The sequence below is a fragment of the Chiloscyllium plagiosum genome, unplaced genomic scaffold (genome assembly GCF_037043375.1).
Source record: "Chiloscyllium plagiosum isolate Xiang-an unplaced genomic scaffold, Cpla_swu_hap1 HiC_scaffold_3, whole genome shotgun sequence".
NCBI lineage: Eukaryota > Metazoa > Chordata > Chondrichthyes > Orectolobiformes > Hemiscylliidae > Chiloscyllium > Chiloscyllium plagiosum.
In genome coordinates, this window is record NW_028270141.1 from 15239900 (window position 1) to 15261006 (window position 21107).

Below are 21107 nucleotides of genomic sequence, written 5' to 3' on the forward strand. Positions count from 1 at the left end.
TCAATGTTTTGTTGTCAATGTTTGATGCTTCGGCAGTTTATAATTGTTTATTTTCATGACCTTGGTATAGTCAACTGGCCAGCCTTAGTATAGTCAACCTTTAGCAAACTGTCTCTAAATAAGGCAGGATTTGCTTGACAATTAGTATTATTTTGCAAATCTACTCTCAATGCAATGTGTAAAACTGAAGAAACTATTTTGTCCGAAGACCTTCTGAGAATTTTGAAGAATGGATTTGAAACTATTTTCTTCATAGTGGCAGTAAATGGCATTTTTTTTTTTACAGTTGTCAAAATAATTCTTGATGCCAGCTGTAATCGATATTAATAGGTTATGAGTATTTTTTGAGGCTATACTACATCCTGCATATATTAACTACACATATTGTAATTATTCAGAAATCCAAGAATAGGTCTGAGACATATTCAGAGAAGACCTCTGCTCAGATCTTTCCAGTGGGAAGGTAGTTGTTGTAGCAGCATAGACAGGAGTTCATCAGGACCTGGGAAAAGTCCCAAAGTGGTTGACTTCACAGCACCATATGATACAGTTGCAGAATTAGGCCATTTGGCCCTTCAGGTCTGCTCTGCCATTCAATCATAGCTGATACATTTTGCAACTCCACTGGAGTTACCTAAGAAGTTGAAACTTCCAAAGAGCAATTACCTGTCCTATAGAATCTTCTGGAAAGATCCTAACTCTGAGGTGGAGTCTCTGTAGGTTCGAGCTGACTAAGCTTAGAGGAATTAAAACCTGCTGTTATTCCTATTCAATTGACTTTCCACAGACACCCCACCCCCGCCTCACTCCAAGCTTCTCCAGCTGACCTTAACCACCACCCTCCTCCTTCTTGGACCCAATCTATCCCAGCAACCCTAAATTCCCCACCCACTCCAACCACTGCCAACCTAAAACAACCTCTTGCCCACTTAACTATCACCCTTACTCCTCCATCTATCACCCCTACTCTTTCAACCACCTGACTGCCCCTGCCAATCCTACCATTCACCCTGACACCCCAACTCCTCACCCAATGTCAGCCTGCCACCTCAACCACTGAGCCCTCAACTTCCACATTAATTACCTTGCACCACCTGGCACTTTCACCCCTTACTTGCATACCTTCTTTCAGTTGCTGTGAAAGTGGTTTCAGAATCTTTTAAATCCTGGAATACAGATTGCTGTGATAAAGGGTTGTACTTTGAAGACTGATCCACTTCCCTTTTGGCTGGGTGGATTCCTGGACAATGCTAGACTGCTTTTGCAAAGCTCAGACTTCTGCACAGAGAGCTCCTTTAAAGTTGTGTAAACCTTTGATCAGGATTGGAAATCCTGTTTCAAATCTGGATTGAAAATAGAGTTTTATTAGGAGCATCCTGTATTCCATGGAAGATTCAGAATGAAAAGAATGAAACTCCTTTTTTTTTCAAATCATGGATACTTGTAATTGATCGTTGTCAGATTCAATTTACTTCACCTTCACCTCAAGTCCTTAAGAACCATCAGGGTGAATTTAGTTTGTCTCAGTTCCACTCAGGCTTGAAAAATGGTACAGTTATTTTGGCATACAAAAGAAACCATCTTTGTACAATCACTCAATTTTTCAGGAGCCATTTCTTAACATGTCTTAGAGTCAAAGAGATGTACAGCCCGGAAACTGACCCTTTGGTCCAACTTGTCCATGACGACCAGATATCCCAACCTAATCTAGTCTCATTTCCCAGCACTTGGTCCATATCCATCTAAACCCTTCCTATTCATATACCCATCCAGATGCCTTTTAAATGTTGTAATTGTACCAGCTTCCACCACTTCCTCTGGCAACTCATTCTATGCACACTCCACCCTCTGCGTGAAAATGTTGCCCCTCAAGTCCCTTTTGTATCTTTCCCCTCTCATCCTAAACCTATGCCCTCTAGTTCTGGACTTCCCCCACCCCAGGGAAAAGACTTTGCCTATTTATCCTAGCCATGCCCCTCTGAAACAAGGTTTTGAATTTGTTATTGTCAACACCCTGACAACAGGCTTGAGAAGAATGATACACTTTTTAAATTATTTGTTCATGGGATGAAAGCATCTCTAACTTGGTGAGCATTTATTGTTCATCTTGAATTTTCCTGCACGATATGGTGATGAGCCACATTGAACCACTGTGGTAACTGGGCAGGGTGGGGGGAGCGGTACGTAGAGGGAGAGTATTCCAGAATTTTAATCCAGTGTCTGTGAAAGGACAGCAGTGTAGTTTTTAGTCAGTATGGTGTGTGGCTCAGAAGGGAACTTTCAGGTTGTGGTGTTGTCCTGCCTCTGCTGCTCTTTCCTTGTAAGTGATAGAGGTTGTGGGCTTGTAAGGTGCAGTATAAGCATCCTGAGTGAGTTGCTGCCAAGCATCTTGTAGATGGTACACACACCTACTATTGTACGCCAGTGGTGATTGGAGTGTCTGCAGAAGGTGGTGGATGTGGTGCCAGTCAAATTATTGCTTTGTCCTGAATGGCACTGAGTTTCTTGAGTACAACAAGCTGAGTAGTAAAAAATTCAATTAAATCTCAATTTGAATTTATTTGATCAGCTATTTAAAATCCATTATGTTTTCAACCATTATCTGTGAAATGGGACATTTAGCCATTGTAGCCACCTTATGAGGGGTGGCTAACAAATGCTGGTATGCCAGTGAGGCTAATTTTCCATGGAATACAAATGTGTGTGTGCGTGCGCGCGCATTTATATTTTATATGTTATGTATAACTACAGTGAATACTGAAACAAAATGTTTTTTCTCAATGCAAAGTTCTGGCAAGCATGCTAATTTGAAAATCATTTATGCAATGTTAGATTCGTTCTTACTGTTTTGGTTTCATGGAGATGATAAAAGAATTTCTGCTATAAATATATCAGTAACTTGACTTGGATAACTTATTTAATTAATTTGCTCGATTTTTATTTTAAAGTTTAAAGCAAGCTCTAATGACATTCTTTCTCATTTTTAAAAACAACTGAGAGGCCATGTACCTAATAGCGATTATGAAATGTGACATGCAATTCATTTCTCTGATATCATCATCAAAAGCTAACATAGATTTCAATAGAGTACCAAAAGTGTGGGTGGATGCAACTTAGGTATTTCAGTTTACTGAAATGAGGGTCAACACAATCTACTATAAGGAGAATTAGAAATAAATAAATAAATATCAACATACTGCCTTGAAAGTGATTGTACATTAATTGGTGTGAGGGAAGTCAGGGTGATGGAGGGGGCTGGTGGGAGCCAGAATTAAATGTACAAAGAAACATTTAAAATCAGTGAAGATAATTAACTGTCAGTGACCTCAAGAACAAATTGACGGATGTTTGTTCACTTTGTAACATGAAAAGGGTGTGGTTTCACAGGAATTATGCCACCCCACTTATCTTGCTGATGGATCCATGCTGCAGCTGGGACCACACATTCTTGTTACAGCTTGTTATGATTCTAATAGAGTCTGATAACATCTAAAAACAGACTTGAATTCCCAGTAAAAGAGTTATATTACATTACATAAGATTTCAAGTTTTAAGCCTTTTACTTAACAAGCAAACTGAAAGCAACATCAAGTAACCATTACTTCCTAGGCAACGAAACTACAGAAAAATTACTTTTACTAATGTTTAACTTGACTGGCAATGCAACATTGTATACATATACATTTATAAATGTCCTCTCAACAGGAATCTACAGTCATTGCCAGGTCCTAATGGGTTTGAGTTTTCCAATCTGCTAGATTGTAACATCCTGAGACCGCTAAAGGGTGCTTCTCTCAATTTACAGAGAATTCTCAAACCATCTACCAACAGCAAAGCCCACCCCTGCGATTTCCTCTCCTGGCCTTGGCCTTGGCAATGGCAATTCTTCCAGAGTCAATAGAATGTCATGGGATGGTCCTTTCAAACAGAAGTATTGTCAGTCCTCATGCATTCCACCTGGGAGCTTGTGAAGGATTCATAACCTTGTCCACTCTGCTGATTTTTATGTCAGGACAACAACTCTCATTCTTTCTGCCCAAAAAAGGCTCTGCACCAAAGGTCTGTCCACTGTTAGCACAGCTACTCTTGTCCTTTGTTCTGATATGGACATTTTGCACCTTGCTCCCAGTAAGTCTCAACTTGGATCCTATACCTTTTGCCATGATAACCAAGCCACCCAGGCTTGCTGTTCAATGCAAAGCAGATGATATGGCCCTCTTTATTGCTGCATTTAACAGTGAGTTAGGAGACTTGCAAAAACATAATATGTTTATGAAGCCTCATCCATGTTATTCTGAACACAGTCAGTGGCATGTATCTCCATTCTGATTACAGTTATTGGTTAATGTAAAATAGAACATTAAGGTTGGATATTGTTCAATTTTCACATAATCCTGAACAACTTATTCATAAGTATTACAAACACTGACCAATACTTTGGCAGTTTTAATTAAAGTAGGACAGTACTGCCTTAGCTTTTCATAACTGTTGACATTTTTCATAACGTTTGGTTTTTTTTTGCAGAAATTTATTTAATTAGCAAAATATAGTAGCGAGGGTGATTTTCTTCCAGAAAAAAAAACCAACTTTCATCATTGCATCTGCAAATTTACAGGCTGATCCCAAAGAGGTAATTAATCTGGTCACGAAACATGTGACTGAAAATGCAGAGTTCAGTTGGCCAGAAGAAATTCAGGTGCTAATTCATCAGCTTTGCTATTACAATGAGCTGTTGACAGACTTCACACAAGCTCAAACACTTCAAGGCCTTGGCAAAGGTGTGGATGTCCAGCGATTCGCAACAGACAGCCAATATAAAAGGGAGACAATTCTGGGGTTAGCAGAGTAAGTATGATATCATTTGTTTTATTTTAGTCATGGTAAATAAAGATTGGTAAATAAACACCAGGTGACTGTGTTAACTTGTAGAGTCTTTCCCACAATTCAGCAGCTGTTAAGGAATTTAACGAAGGCAATGTATTTTTCATAAGGGGTGAAACTAATTAAAGTTAACTCCAACAGATTCAAGAATAACTGACTTAACTCTGATGTACTTTGAAGGTAGTCTAAGTAAAGAAAAACAAGAAAGATGAACTGAAATGGATGCTAGGATGATCAATGTGATTTTCATTAAGGATTCACTTTTTAACTTTGCACATTTGACCAGATGAATTTCTTTGCATTTGATTATAGGTGTGTGTATGTTTTACTCTAGTGATGCTGGTTAGGTAATATAAATGGGGAAGTGGGAAAGTTTGTAAGAAGGCCTGAGAGCTATTGATTGAGAGTACGTTTTTCTTTACCTGCAGTATGACTTTCCAGAGTTAAGCAGCTATGATACTTGTCAAACATAAATCTTATGTTTTTGAAATAATTTAAGGTAACTTGATCCCTTTATGGTCCCCCTTTCCTTTCACTTTAGTAATAACTCAAGACATTTTGTAAAAGCAAATTACTACAGATACTGAAAATTTGAAATGAAAACAGCAAGTGCAGGAGAAAAATCAACAGGTCTGGCAGCATCTATGGAAAAAGAAAGTAGAATTAATGTTTTGAGTCTGATGTGACTGTTCAGAAAAGTTCTGAAATTAAGAGCAGCTGTCATTCATTTTTTTAATTAAACAAATGACACAATTTGCCAGGTTATTGTGGCAAATTAAAAGGCTGATCGGAAATTGCAAAAACTACACTTAAAAGTCATCTATGTGTTGCACTTGTGAATTAAAGAACAGATTGCCCAATTGTGCAAGAATAATTAATTATGGGTTTTTAAGGAGGCAACCTTTGACCTGATAGTTTGCTGGGGAAATAATGCCAAGTTCATTCACCATTATTGCAGTGTTTTGAAGAAAACAACAATTTGTGATGAGATTTAGGTTCTGAAGTATCTCATGTTGCTGGCCATTTTTTTCTTAGCCTTGCCAAGCCAGGTACTACTGTTAATATACCAATTAATATCAAGAGATATTGGATTGTGTCATAAATACAAATAAGACAGCTAAAATTTAAGGCTGATATTTCAACACTCAAGGACTTTTTTTTATCATTGACTGGTGTAGCAGTAATGTACATTTAATGTTGGAAGACTGGAATGTCAACAATCGAAACTAGAGCAATTGCTCTCTCAATCTAATGAATACAAAGCTGAACTTTTAGTAAGCTCTGGTTAGACCACAGCTATTTCATTGCATCCACTTCTGGTCACCAAACTTTATGACAGATGATAGGACTCCTGAAGAGTAAGACAAGTTCTTTGGGCTGGCACTTACAGTATATCTCAACTTGCCCAAACATGCATGTAGTGGTATTCTCATGATTTTGCTGCCCTTGACCTTCTAGCTGATAGAGGTAACGGGTTTGGGAGAAGTTATTGGAGGAGCCTTGGTGAGTTGCAGTAGTGGGGCATGCTATAGGAGGCATACACTGCTGGCATTGTGGTAATGGTTGGTGGAGTGAACATTGAAGGTAGTGGATGGTATATTGGTTAAGCAAGCTGCTTTGTCATGGATGGAATCTTGAATGTTATTAGAGCTGCACCCATCAGGGCAAGTAGAGATGGTGACATGTAGATGGTGAACATTTCTTTAGGGAAACAGGAAGTGAGTTACTCTCGGCAGAATTCCCAGTTTCTGACCTGCTTTTGTTGCTATTATTAGTGTGGCTGGACAGTTCAGTTTCTGGTCAATGATAACCCCAGGATGTTAACAGTGAGGGATTGAGCAATGATAATGCCACTGAACGTCACTGTTCGATTCTCTCTTGTTGGCGCTTCTCATTCTCTTGCATGTATGCACTGTGAATGTAATTGCCTCTTATTGCTGACTTAAGTCACCAGAGTGTTTGCAAGTATGGGAGATTTTAACTAAAGGTTCGATCGGAGAAGCTTGTGTTGTTTTACTTAGAGTAAATGAGACTGAAGGGAAATTTGCTGGGGAAATGTACAGGATTATGACAGGTTTGATTAAGATTGAGGAGGAGAAACTGTTCCAGTTAACTCTGGATCAAGAACTAGGGTCAAAGATTTAAGACTTCTGGCAAGAAATGCAGGATGGATGTGACGAGAAACCGTTTTACGCAGTGAATGTTAAGTACTTGGAATGGTAGAAGCAACGATGATCAGTGATTTCAAATGGAAGTTTGATGGACATCAGACGAAAATAAACAGAGAATGGGACTGGAACTGGGATTGGACAAAGAATAAGTCCATTAGTCATTAGCTTTCCAAATGCGTCATTGACCTTATTAATTGTCACTGAAAGCAATTTGTAGCTCTCAAATTATGAAGTGCAAGGATAAAATCTAACTTGCAGAGCCCACCACAAGCTGGTCCACACAGTGGTTAGCACTGCTGCCTGGTTTAATTCCAGCCTGGGTGACTGTGTGGAGTTTTCACTTTTTCCCCATGTTGGCATGGGTTTCCACTGAGTACTCCAGTTTCCTTCCACAGTCCAAAGATGTGCAGATTAGGTGGTTTGGTCATGCCCTTTAGTGTTCAAGGACATGCAGGGTAGGTCGATTAACCATGGTAAATGTTGGATTAAGTGGGGTAGGGAGGGTGAGGGTGTGTGGGTCTGGGTGGAATGCTCTTCCTGGTGTTGGTGTGGATTCAATGGGCCAACTGGTCTCCTTCTGCATTGTAGGGGTTCTATGATTCTGTGAGATACCCCACTGAAATACATTCTGGCCATTTAAATTTTTGATAGATAACATTCTTTAGTTCATATTTTTATTGCCTCCGCATTCAACTTTTCCAATACACTCCCAACATCCCTCTCCTCTTCACAAATTTGAACACATTGAAAACTCTGATTTTCCTAACTCTCAAGTCTTATTTATCCATTATTTCCCCATGGCTTACCAAACAATAGTGCCTTCTACTGCCCAAATACTTGGATTTTAAGATTGTCCTCTTGTTGTGTCAAAAACACAATTGGAATTTCCATCTGAAATCATTATCAGCTCTGTTGACCATATCCCGTCGTCCTCTATAATTTAATTGGGCTCTTCAATGGTTCAAGAACTGCAAGCTCCTACAGTTCTGGGCTCTTGTGCATCCCCTCATTCTTAATTCTATCATTGGCACTTTTAAGTTGTTCTGTCTCTAAGCTCTAGAAATCTGTTTCCAAGTCCATCCACTTTGCCTTTTAAGGTGTATAGTTAAGCCTATCCTTTTGACCAATCTTTTATCCATCCATTTTTAAATTTGTGTCATTTACTCCACTCGTGAAGCACCTTAAATACACATTGTTATGCAAGATGTAGATAACATAAGTTGAATAACATCATCTTGTTTTCACATTTTGGTATTTGCTTTTTTTTTTGCATCAGTCTATTATAACATGATAGTTGGTTGAACGCCAAGTTCAGAACAGTTACTGAAGTAGATCCAAGTCCACTGGGAGCAATACTGCACAGCAATAATGAAGTTCAAACTCAGCTTTTCTGGTGACGTTTCAATTAATCAGTGCAGTCCATTTAAATTAAAATAAGCCAAACATAGAATTTTTTAACATGTACTGGGTGTTTCAGTTCACTGGGAAATGTCTTCAACTGTGTGAATGATTAATTAAGAGCTACATATTATTGAAGTTTTAATCATGTACACTGTTGAATACATTGTCTGGGGAATCAAAAGAGTGATTGGACGAAATGAACTTATATGGTTGTAGCACGTGTAAGTGGATTAGAAGTTATGAGTTTTGTAAACTTTGATCTGGGCTCAGGCACCTCCATATTTTTCATCCTGAAAATCTTCAACCTGAAAGCTGAATGAATATATTCTGAAATTCCAAAGTAGTTTTTATTGTATTCCACGGCAACTTCTGTGTCATAAAGTCATACAGATGGAAACAGACCCTCCAGCCCAACTAGTCCATGCTGACCATGTTCCCAAACTAAACTAGTCCCACATGCCTTCGTTTGGCCCGTATCCCTCCAGACCTTTCTTATTCATGTACCTTTCCAAATATCTTTTAAATGTTGTAACTGTAGCTGCATCCACCACTACTTCTGGCAGTTCATTCCATTCATGAACCACTCACTCTTAAAAAGGTTGCCCATCATTATCCTTTTTAAAACTTTCTCCTCTTACCTTGAAAACATGCACATGATTTTGAACTCCCCCATCCTAGGGAAACAGCCCTTGCTATTCACCTTATCTACACCCCTCATTTTTTAAAAACCTCTATACGGTCACCTCTCAATCTACACATCTCCAGTGAAATACAGTCCAAGTGTATGCAGCCTATATTTATAACTCAAACACTCCATTCCAGGCAACATCCTGATAAATCTTTTCTGAACCCTCTCCAATGTAGTAATATCCTTCCTATCGCAGGGTGACCAGAACTGAAAAACTTGCCGACGTCTTCAGCAAACATTCAATTACATTTTTTAAAATTTCAAGTTCTGCCACTGTGTAGCAAAGTCACAGTGAGAGATTCTGGAATATAGTCATGGTACTTCAAGACCTTAACCTCCTGAATCACTATCTCTTAAAGGAAGACAAAACAATCCAATTCAATTTTAACAACTTACGTATTTATCTGTTGATTAAATTTTGCCATTAGTCTTTGTTTCATTCAGATTACTTGCATGATATTCTGGATGACTGCGTAATTTCAAATGCTGATATTGAGAAATTATTTGTTTTTTCATAGAACCTTGGAAGAAAATGTGTACAAAATCTCTCTGTCTTTGGCTCAACGTTACAATATCGCACTCTGGGAAGTTTACATGACACATTTGGAATTCCTTTTCACTGATAGTGGGTGAGTATCCTAGGTATTAGGTCATTGTACAACTAAGAGCATGGACCTTATCATTTTTACATCATTTTTCAGTACACCTCTCCATGCTGACTCTTCATTCTTACTCTAGCTAATAGCAGCAATTGAAAATATAATCAATCTGTTTTTGGTTATATAATTAATGAGGACAAAAAGACAAAACATGCAGTTTAATCCTGCATTTGGGAGATATGCAGGGACATTGTAATAGAGAGGAGCAAGTTCTGTCAAGTTCTGTTTTAAAATTAATTTCACAGTTGCTGAAGGAGTATAAACAGTGTCAGATATTACATGTAATAGTAAATCAGAGACTGTTTTTAGTGGTAGCGTGCCATATTTTTGTTTTAACGAAGCCAAAAATATTCATTACTGAAATCTTTTTGACACATTACATGTCTTAGACATCACAGCAAATTTCCTACTTAAAGTTTGCCCATTTTAATCAAGCTCATTTTGTTTTAATAGAGGTGCAGAATTTATATAGCCTTTCTAGATTTAAAAATTATCTTGAGGTCTAAAGACTGATTGGACAAGGATATCAGGGCAATGTATTAAGCAACAAAGGATATATTTAAAAACTGAAGCTAGTGATCATCCTTATTCAGCTGGTTCTTACTTCCAACCCAACTTTGAGTGGCACAAGCAACTTTATAGCACTTCACCTGAACTCTGTCCATCTTCTCTATATCTGTGGCTGTGTTCTGATGTTGATGTCATGTTTTGATCTTGTTATTTCTTCTGTCAATACATCAATTCACAATCCTAACCTAAAATGATTATCGTCTAAGCAGCCCATTGTTAACTTCTTCATGAATGACTGTTTGTCAGACTACTGACCGCAACATTCATTGATTAGAACCCGAAAGTCAATTGATACATTACAAAACATATCCTGTCATTACAGCTGGTAAAATTGTTTGGACATGTATCTTACTTTTACCCTGTTCATGCTATCAGTTCACACCATCGGTCTTTTGCAATGTGACTCCAGTTTAACTCAAACCACCCATGCAATATTTTCTCACATGTCTATAATTCACCCTTTGTCCACCAGGATTGTTCAGTAAATACAAAATATATGTAAAAATGAATGCACAGCATCATATTATAAAAATACAAAGACTATGAAAAGATTCACCTGTCTACATTGTCGTGGTAAAGTAATATTCCGTAGTTATGAGTCGAGAGTGTAGTCCTGGAAAAACACAGCAGGTCATGCAGCATCTAAGGAGCAGGAGAAGTCCTTCATCAGGAATGAGGCTTGTGGGTCGGAGCTGAGAGATAAATGGTTGAAGGAGGGGGATGGTTGGAGGAAAGTACCTGGGAAAACGATAGGTGGATGAAGGTGAGAGCAAAGGTGATAGGTCAAAGAGGGGAGTGATAGACGTGTCCAGAGGGCGGTGCCAAATTGGAGGCTTGGGACTGGGATAATGTGCGAGGAGGGGAAATGAGAAAGCTGTTGTAATTATGAGTCAATCAAAGGTCAGAAATTACCAGAGTTTATTTTCATTAAGTAGTGAAAATGTATCCAAAGTCATTAGATTAAGAAATGGAGTTCACAGTTGTGGAGCACAAAGATTACAAAAAGAATTTTGAATAATCCTGATTAAAGTCTCTAAGCCATGAAGATGAGGAAGCTCATCACTTTGCTTCTTGATCTCTGCTGAGGTGGAAAATCTCAGCCAGGGCAACATAAGACTGCAATGCTTGACTGGAGATTTCTGGACAGATTTACTAACCCTAATCTTGATGCTATACCCATGTAGATATTCAGCAAGAAAAGAGCTTGTTTGTAATGGCCTTATTTGAAATTGTTTATAGGCTGTTACTGCTATATTTCACATTTGAACTAAGACCAATTGGTTGATGTATCAGTGCGACTAATGCTCATGGAACCAAGCAATAGGGTACCATCTCCATAATCGGCAGGAAGAAAATGGGAGTAGGAAAAAACTTGAATATCTATGAATTTTCTGTTCAATACAAACAATAGTTTTGATTTAGATCTGCTCAATCATTTAGTTTAACAACATTGTAGAAAGGTTTCTACTTATGAACTTTTTAGTCTTTAGAAACACCTAATGTTCAAAAATCTTAGTACATTTAAGGAATTAAGTATCTGTCTCATTCTTGGACACATGAATCTCCATCAAGGATGGGCCCCTCAGTACCTCACTCGACTGCAAACCCACGGATAACCTCACAGTGCTATACTTCTCCAGCTTCCACCCGAAACATATTGAAATAGCCATCCCCTACGGACAAGCCCTATGCATACACGGGATCTGCTCAGATGAGGAGGAACATGACGAGCACATGGAAGTACTCAAGGATGCCCTCATAAGAATGGAGTATGATACTCAACTCATTGACCACCAGTTCCAACGTGCCACGGCGAGAAACCATAATAACCTCCTCAGGAGACAGACATGAGCTGCAACCGAAAGAGTTCCCTTCACTGTCCAATACTTCCCAGGAGCTGAAAAACTACTCCATGTTCTTTCAACCTGCAACACGTTATCGGTGAGGATGAGCACCTCGGCAAGATCTTCCCCACGCCTCCACTTCTCGCCTTTAAGCAACCACCAAACCTCAAACAGATTATTGTTCGCATCAAACTGCCCGGCTTTCAGGACAACTCCATACAACCCTGTCACGGCAGACGCTACGAGACGTGTCAAAGTGTCAACACGGATACCACCATTCCCCATGGGGATACCACCCACCATGTACGTGGCAGGTACTCTTGGGACTCGGCCAACATTGTCAATCTCATACGCAGCAGGCAAGGATGCCCTGAGGCATGGTACCTTGGCGAGAACAAGCAAAGGCCATGGCAACCGATGAATGGACACTGCACAACAATCAACAGACAGGTGTGTTCCCTTCCAGTTGGAGAACGCTTCAGCCTGGGACATTTGATCTCGGACCTTCGAGTGACCATCCTCCAAGGCGGACCAGGACAGGCAACAACACAAACCGAGCAGAGGCTTGGGGATGGCCTCAACTGACCTTGGTTTCATGTCACACTACAGGTAATCCAGTGCACCACAAACACACGTGCACACAAAAGTTTGGGGGGTGAATTTGTACTTGCAGAAATACATTTTATTTTGCTCAAAAACTGCATGAATCTATGTCAGATTCTCTAAATCTCTTTTTTTAGATTAGAATCTAAACATTGAGGCAGACAGCCTCACACAGGGCATCCCACCCCTTCAATGCATTATCTGGACCAACATGGCACCTATTGTTAAAGTTCACTTGAGATTGTAACTTTTAAAAAGTTTTGGGATTTACATATAAACATAATATGGTTACTCTAAAAGATGAGAGACTTACAAACAATCCAGGTCTTTTTTGACATTGCACTGTAAACCTTTGCTATAAATACTGTGGAGCAGCACTCGAAAAGCTAGTGCTTCCAAATAAACCTGTTGGACTGTAACTTGATGTATGATTTTTAACAATTAAGGAAAGATTACCTTCAGGTATGAAGCAGAAAAAAAAATGCAAAATTATTTATTCATCAGTGAGTTGCATGATAGTCTAAGTTTCTGTCATGATATCTAGTGATTCTAAAGAGAATATAATTTGCTGATTGTTTGTATCTTTTGAATCTCCTTAAGACGCTACTGTTAAAAGAAATCCATCTTTGTGACTCTATATTAGCAGCTGTTTTCTTTGCTTGTTTTGTACTTACATCTTACTACTTCAATAATCTCTATCCTTTCCAATTCAATCTCTTCTTGGGTGTTTGCCAATCTGTCTTTGTTGTGCCGTATTTGTCGGCCTCACCCCCTTGTGCCATATTTACCAACCTCACCCCCTTGTGCCGTATTCACCCGCCTCATCCCCTTGTGCCATGTTCACCGGCCTCACCCCCTTGTGCCATGTTCACCAGCCTCACCCCTTGTGCCATATTTACCGACTTCACCCCCTTGTTGTGCCGTATTCCCCCGCCTCACCCCCTTGTGCTATGTTCACCCACCTTACCTTGTGCCGTGTTCACCAGCCTCACTCCCTCGTTGTGCCGTATTCACCACCCTCACCCCCTTGTTGTGCCGTGTTCACCGGCCTCCCCCCCTCCCCCCCCCACCCGCCTTGTTGTACCGTATTCACCAGCCTCAGCCCCTCATTGTGCCGTATTCACCGGCCTCACCCCCTTTTTGTGCCGTGTTCACCGGCCTCACCCCCTTGATGTGACGCTTTCACCGGCCTCTCTCCCTTGTGCCGTATTCACCCGCCTCACCACCTTGTGCCGTGTTCACCTGCCTCACCCCTTTGTGACATATTTACTGACCTCAATCCTTTGTTGTGCCGTGTTCACCAGCTTCGCCCCCTTGTGCCGTGTTCACCGGCCTCACTCCCTCGTTGTGCCGTATTCACCACCCTCACCCCCTTGTGCCATGTTTACCAGCCTCACTCCCTTGTTGTGCCATATTCACCAGCCTCAGCCTCTCATTGTGCCGTATTCACCAGCCTCAGCCTCTCATTATGCTGTATTCACCAGCCTCAGCCTCTCATTGTGCCGTATTCACCAGCCTCAGCCTCTCGTTGTGCCGTGTTCACCGGCCTCACCCCCTTGATGTGACACATTCACCGGCCTCTCCCCCTTGTGCCGTACTCACCAGCCTCATCTCCTTGTTTTGCCGTATTCACCCGCCTCACTACCTTGTTGTGCCGTGTTCACCTGCCTCACCCCTTTGTGCCATCTTTACTGGCCTCAACCCTTTGTTATGCCGTGTTCACAAGCCTCACCCCCTTGTGCCGTGTTCACCGGCCTCACCCTCTTGTGCCGTGTTCACCGGCCTCACCCCCTTGTTGTGCTATATTTACCGACCTCACCCCCTCGTTGTGCCGTATTCACCAGCCTCACCCACTTGTGCCGCGTTCACCTGTTTCACCCCCTTATGCTATATTTACCGACCTCACCCCTTGTGCCGTATTCACCAGCCTCACCCCCTTGTTTCGCTGTATTCACCAGCCTCACCCCCTTATTTCGCCATATTCACCAGCCTCACCCCCTTGTGCCGTGTTCACCAGCCTCACCCCCTTGTGCCGTGTTCACCAGCCTCACCCCCTTGTTTCGCAATATTCACCAGCCTCACCCCCTTGTGCCGTGTTTACCGGCCTCACCTCCTTGTTGTGCCATGTTCACCTGCCTCAGCCCCTTGTGCCGTGTCCACCGGCCTCACCTCCTTGTGCCATATTAACCGACCTCACCCCCTCATTGTGCCGTATTCACCGGCCTCACCCCCTTGCTGTGTCGTGTTCACCGGCCTCACCCCCTTGCTGTGTCATGTTCACCGGCCTCACCCCCTTGTGCCGTGTTCACCGGCCTCACCTCCTTGTTGTGCCATGTTCACCGGCTCACCTCCTTATTATGCCATGTTCAGCGGCCTCACCTCCTTATTGTGCCATGTTCAGCGGCCTCACCTCCTTGTTGTGCCATGTTCAGCGGCCTCACCTCCTTGTGCCATGTTCAGCGGCCTCACCTCCTTGTTGTGCTATATTTACCGACCTCACCCCCTCGTTGTGCCGTATTCACCAGCCTCACCCACTTGTGCCGCGTTCACCTGTTTCACCCCCTTATGCTATATTTACGAACCTCACCCCTTGTGCCGTATTCACCAGCCTCACCCCCTTGTTTCGCTGTATTCACCAGCCTCACCCCCTTATTTCGCCATATTCACCAGCCTCAACCCCTTGTGCCGTGTTCACCAGCCTCACCCCCTTGTTTCGCAATATTCACCAGCCTCACCCCCTTGTGCCGTATTCACCTGCCCCACCCCCTTGTGCCATGTTCACCGGCCTCACCCCCTTGTGCCATGTTCACCTGCCTCACCCCCTTGTGCCGTATTCACCTGCCTCACCCCCTTGTGCCGTATTCACCGGCCTCACCCCCTTGCTGTGTCGTGTTCACCGGCCTTACCACTTGTGACAAGTTCACCAGCTTCACCCCCTTGCTGTGCCATGATCACCGGCCTCACCGTCTTGATGTGACATGATCACCAGCCTCACCGTCTTGCTGTGCCGTGCTCACCGGCCTCACCCTCTTGTTGTGCAGTGTTTGTCGGCCTCACCCCCTTGCTGTGCCGTGCTCGTCGGCCTTACGCCCTTGCTGTGCTGTGCTCGTCGGCCTCACCCCCTTGCTGTGCCGCGCTCGTCGGCCTCACCCCCTTGCTGTGCCGCGCTCGTCGGCCTCACCCCCTTGCTGTGCCGCGCTCGTCGGCCTCACCCCCTTGCTGTGCCGCGCTCGTCGGCCTCACCCCCTTGCTGTGCCGCGCTCGTCGGCCCCACCCCCTTGCTGTGCCGCGCTCGTCGGCCTCGCGCCCTTGCTGTGCCGCGCTCGTCGGCCCCACCCCCTTGCTGTGCCGCGCTCGTCGGCCTCACGCCCTTGCTGTGCCGCGTTCGTCGGCCTCACCCCCTTGCTGTGCCGCGCTCGTCGGCCCCACACCCTTGCTGTGCCGCGCTCGTCGGCCTCACCCCCTTGCTGTGCCGCTCTCGTCGGCCTCACCCCCTTGCTGTGCCGCGCACGTCGGCCTCACCCCCTTGCTGTGCCGCGCTCGTCGGCCTCACCCCCTTGCTGTGCCGCGCTCGTCGGCCTCACCCCCTTGCTGTGCCGCGCTCGTCGGCCTCACCCCCTTGCTGTGCCGCGCTCGCCGGCCTCACCCCCGCCTTGCTGTACCGCGCTCGCCGGCCTCACCCCCGCCTTGCTGTACCGCGCTCGCCGGCCTCACCCCCGCCTTGCTGTACCGCGCTCGCCGGCCTCACCCCCGCCTTGCTGTACCGCGCTCGCCGGCCTCACCCCCGCCTTGCTGTACCGCGCTCGCCGGCCTCACCCCCGCCTTGCTGTACCGCGCTCGCCGGCCTCACCCCCGCCTTGCTGTACCGCGCTCGCCGGCCTCACCCCCGCCTTGCTGTACCGCGCTCGCCGGCCTCACCCCCGCCTTGCTGTACCGCGCTCGCCGGCCTCACCCCCGCCTTGCTGTACCGCGCTCGCCGGCCTCACCCCCGCCTTGCTGTACCGCGCTCGCCGGCCTCACCCCCGCCTTGCTGTACCGCGCTCGCCGGCCTCACCCCCGCCTTGCTGTACCGCGCTCGCCGGCCTCACCCCCGCCTTGCTGTACCGCGCTCGCCGGCCTCACCCCCGCCTTGCTGTACCGCGCTCGCCGGCCTCACCCCCGCCTTGCTGTACCGCGCTCGCCGGCCTCACCCCCGCCTTGCTGTACCGCGCTCGCCGGCCTCACCCCCGCCTTGCTGTACCGCGCTCGCCGGCCTCACCCCCGCCTTGCTGTACCGCGCTCGCCGGCCTCACCCCCGCCTTGCTGTACCGCGCTCGCCGGCCTCACCCCCGCCTTGCTGTACCGCGCTCGCCGGCCTCACCCCCGCCTTGCTGTACCGCGCTCGCCGGCCTCACCCCCGCCTTGCTGTACCGCGCTCGCCGGCCTCACCCCCGCCTTGCTGTACCGCGCTCGCCGGCCTCACCCCCGCCTTGCTGTACCGCGCTCGCCGGCCTCACCCCCGCCTTGCTGTACCGCGCTCGCCGGCCTCACCCCCGCCTTGCTGTACCGCGCTCGCCGGCCTCACCCCCGCCTTGCTGTACCGCGCTCGCCGGCCTCACCCCCGCCTTGCTGTACCGCGCTCGCCGGCCTCACCCCCGCCTTGCTGTACCGCGCTCGCCGGCCTCACCCCCGCCTTGCTGTACCGCGCTCGCCGGCCTCACCCCCGCCTTGCTGTACCGGCCTCACCCCCGCCTTGCTGTACCGGCCTCACCCCCGCCTTGCTGTACCGGCCTCACCCCCGCCTTGCTGTACCGGCCTCACCCCCGCCTTGCTGTACCGGCCTCACCCCCGCCTTGCTGTACCGGCCTCACCCCCGCCTTGCTGTACCGGCCTCACCCCCGCCTTGTTGTACCGGCCTCGCCGGCCTCACCCCCGCCTTGTTGTACCGTGCTCGCCGGCCTCACCCCCGCCTTGTTGTACCGTGCTCGCCGGCCTCACCCCCGCCTTGTTGTACCGTGCTCGCCGGCCTCACCCCCGCCTTGTTGTACCGTGCTCGCCGGCCTCACCCCCGCCTTGTTGTACCGTGCTCACCGGCCTCACCCCCGCCTTGTTGTACCGTGCTCACCGGCCTCACCCCCGCCTTGTTGTACCGTGCTCACCGGCCTCACCCCCGCCTTGTTGTACCGTGCTCACCGGGCTCACCCCCGCCTTGTTGTACCGGGCTCACCCCCGCCTTGTTGTACCGTGCTCACCGGGCTCACCCCCGCCTTGTTGTACCGTGCTCACCGGGCTCACCCCCGCCTTGTTGTACCGTGCTCACCGGCCTCACCCCCGCCTTGTTGTACCGTGCTCACCGGCCTCACCCCCGCCTTGTTGTACCGTGCTCACCGGCCTCACCCCCGCCTTGTTGTACCGTGCTCACCGGCCTCACCCCCGCCTTGTTGTACCGTGCTCACCGGCCTCACCCCCGCCTTGTTGTACCGTGCTCACCGGCCTCACCCCCGCCTTGTTGTACCGTGCTCACCGGCCTCACCCCCGCCTTGTTGTACCGTGCTCACCGGCCTCACCCTCGCCTTGTTGTACCGTGCTCACCGGCCTCACCCCCTTGTGCCGTATTCACCCGCCTCGCCCCTTTGTGACATATTTACTGACCTCAACCCTTTGTTGTGCCGTGTTCACCGGACTCACTCCCTTGTGCCGTGTTCACCGGCCTCACCCCCTTGTGCCGTGTTCACCGGCCTCACTCCCTCGTTGTGCCGTATTCACCACCCTCACCCCTTTGTTGTGCCATGTTCACCGGCCTCACCCCCTTGTGCCGTGTTCACCGGCCTCACCCCCTTGTTGTGCCGTGTTCACCGGCTCCCCCCCCCACCTTGTGCTGTATTCAACAGCCTCAGCCTCTCGTTGTGCCGTATTCACCGGCCTCACCCCCTTGATGTGATGCATTCACCGGCCTCTCCCCCTTATGCCGTACTCACCCGCCTCATCTCCTTGTTTTGCCGTATTCACCCGCCTCACCACCTTGTTGTGCCGTGTTCACCTGCCTCACCCCTTTGTGCCATCTTTACTGACCTCAACTCTTTGTTATGCTGTGTTCACCAGCCCCACCCCCTTGTGCCGTGTTCACCGGCCTCATCCTCTTGTGCCGTGTTCACCGGCCTCACCCCCTTGTGCTATATTTACCTACCTCCCACCCCCTCGTTGTGCCGTATTCACCAGCCTCACCCCCTCGTTTCACCGTATTCACCAGCCTCACCCCCTCGTTTCACCGTATTCACCAGCCTCACCCCCTCGTTTCGCCGTATTCACCAGCCTCACCCCCTCGTTTCGCCGTATTCACCAGCCTCACCACCTCGTTGTGCCATGTTCACCGGCCTCACCACCTTGTTGTACGATGTTCACCTGCCTCACCCCCTTTGTGCCGTATTCACCGGCCTCACCCCCTTGTGCCGTATTCACCGGCCTCACCCCCTTGTGCCGTGTTCACCGGCCTCACCCCCTTGTGCCGTGTTCACCGGCCTCACCCCCTTGTGCCGTGTTCACCGGCCTCACCCCCTTGTGCCATTTTTACTAACCTCACCCCCTCGTTGTGCCGTATTCACCGGCCTCACCCCCTTGTTTCACCGTATTCACCAGCCTCAACCCCTTGTACCGTGTTCACCAGCCTCAACCCCTTGTACCGTGTTCACCAGCCTCATCTCCTTGTTGTGCCATGTTCACCTGCCTCACCCCCTTGTTGTGCCGTATTCACCAGCCTCACCCCCTTGTGCCGTGTTCACCGGCCTCACCCCCTTGCTGTGCGGTGCTCGCCGGCCTCACTCTCTTGTTGTGCAGTGTTCGCCGGCCTCACCCCCTTGCTGTGCCGTGCTCACCCCCTTGCTGTGCCGTGCTCACCGGCCTCACCCCCTTGCTGTGCCGTGTTCACCGGCCTCACCCCCTTGCTCTGCTGTGCTCACCGGCCTCACCCCCTTGCTCTGCCGTGCTCACCGGCCTCACCCCCTTGCTCTGCCGTGCTCACCGGCCTCACCCCTGTGCCGTGAGTGTAGAAGTTATCTTTACTTGTGGTTTAACTTCAGAAAGTATTATTGCTGTCCTTACGAAACCAAAGCCCTCAAACAGAGAGTGTGGGGAAAATGCGTCACCACTATTTAAAAATGTGGAAGGGTTAAATCTCAATCTGGTTTCAGTCAGGTGGTGAGACCGAGAAGTGAAATTTGTTTTAAAACTTGTAATCTGTCTGTAACACCAACTATATAGAAAGTCGTTTTTTTTGACAAGTTTATGCATTTCCATAAGCCTGCAAAGGCTAGAAACATTCTGGAGGAAGTCCTAAAGAGTTGGGTTTCCAGCCTTTAATGGACTTTCCTTCTGGCCAGAGAAGATTTGGCCTTAGAAATAATCAATTCAGACAGGATGGGAGTGGGAATGTTGCTTCTATTTCAGAAGTTACTTGTTGGCCATGTATTTATAAGTTAACTAATTAAATTCAAGGCTGTAATATAATATAAATTACCTTGGTTTCAAATTTTACCCAATTATGCAGAGCGTCATACACCATGGACATAGGCCCTTCAGTCCTGCACTTCAATGCCAATTAAGTTTCTCAAACTAAACTAATCTCACTTGCCTGCATTTGGCCCATTTCCCTCTTAACCTTTCCTATTCATGTACTTGTCTAAATGTCTTTTAAGTGTTGTAACTGTACCTACACCTACAGTTTCCTCTGGCAGTTCATTCCACATAAGAACCACCCTTTGTGTGGGGGAAAAAAAGGCAATCTTTCAACTCTCACTTGAAAATTGTGTCCTCTAGGTTTGAACTGCCCTACCCTCGGGAAAAGACTTTTGCTACTCATGGTATCTATGCCCCTCTTGATTTTATAAACCTCTATAAGGTCACCTCTCAACCTCCTACACTTTAGTGAAAAAGGTCCCAGCTTATCCAGCCTCTCCTTATAACACAACCCGTGCATCCCAGTAACATTCTTGTAGATCTTTTCTGCACCGTTTAATAATATCATTCCTATAGCAGGATGACCAGTACTGTACACAGTGCACCAAAAATGGCCTCACCAACATCCAGTACAATCTCAACATGGCATCCCAACTCCTATACTCAATGGTCTGAACAATGGAGGCAAGCGTGAAAATGCAAAGGAAGACTACATTACGATATTTTCAGAATGAGTTGCTTTTAGTACTGACAACAACAGTGAAATGCTGCCATAAAAAATAGATGTGCTGGAGAAACTCAGCACGACTGGCAGCATTTGTGGAGAGAGAAAAAATAGTTAACATATCAAGTCCAGTAT

At 46.6% G+C, this 21107-nt stretch overlaps 1 protein-coding gene across 6 annotated transcripts in view; it reads left to right on the top strand.

Moving 5' to 3' along the window:
• nbas (NBAS subunit of NRZ tethering complex) overlaps window positions 1-21107 on the top strand; it is a 264693-nt gene that overhangs the window by 175675 nt on the left and 67911 nt on the right. For all 6 annotated transcript variants that reach the window (XM_087977600.1, XM_087977595.1, XM_087977597.1 and 3 more), the window contains 2 exons: window positions 4616-4845; window positions 9660-9770. In XM_087977600.1, the coding sequence (XP_087833726.1) occupies window positions 4616-4845; window positions 9660-9770 (341 nt within the window). The remainder of the gene's footprint in view (window positions 1-4615; window positions 4846-9659; window positions 9771-21107) is intronic.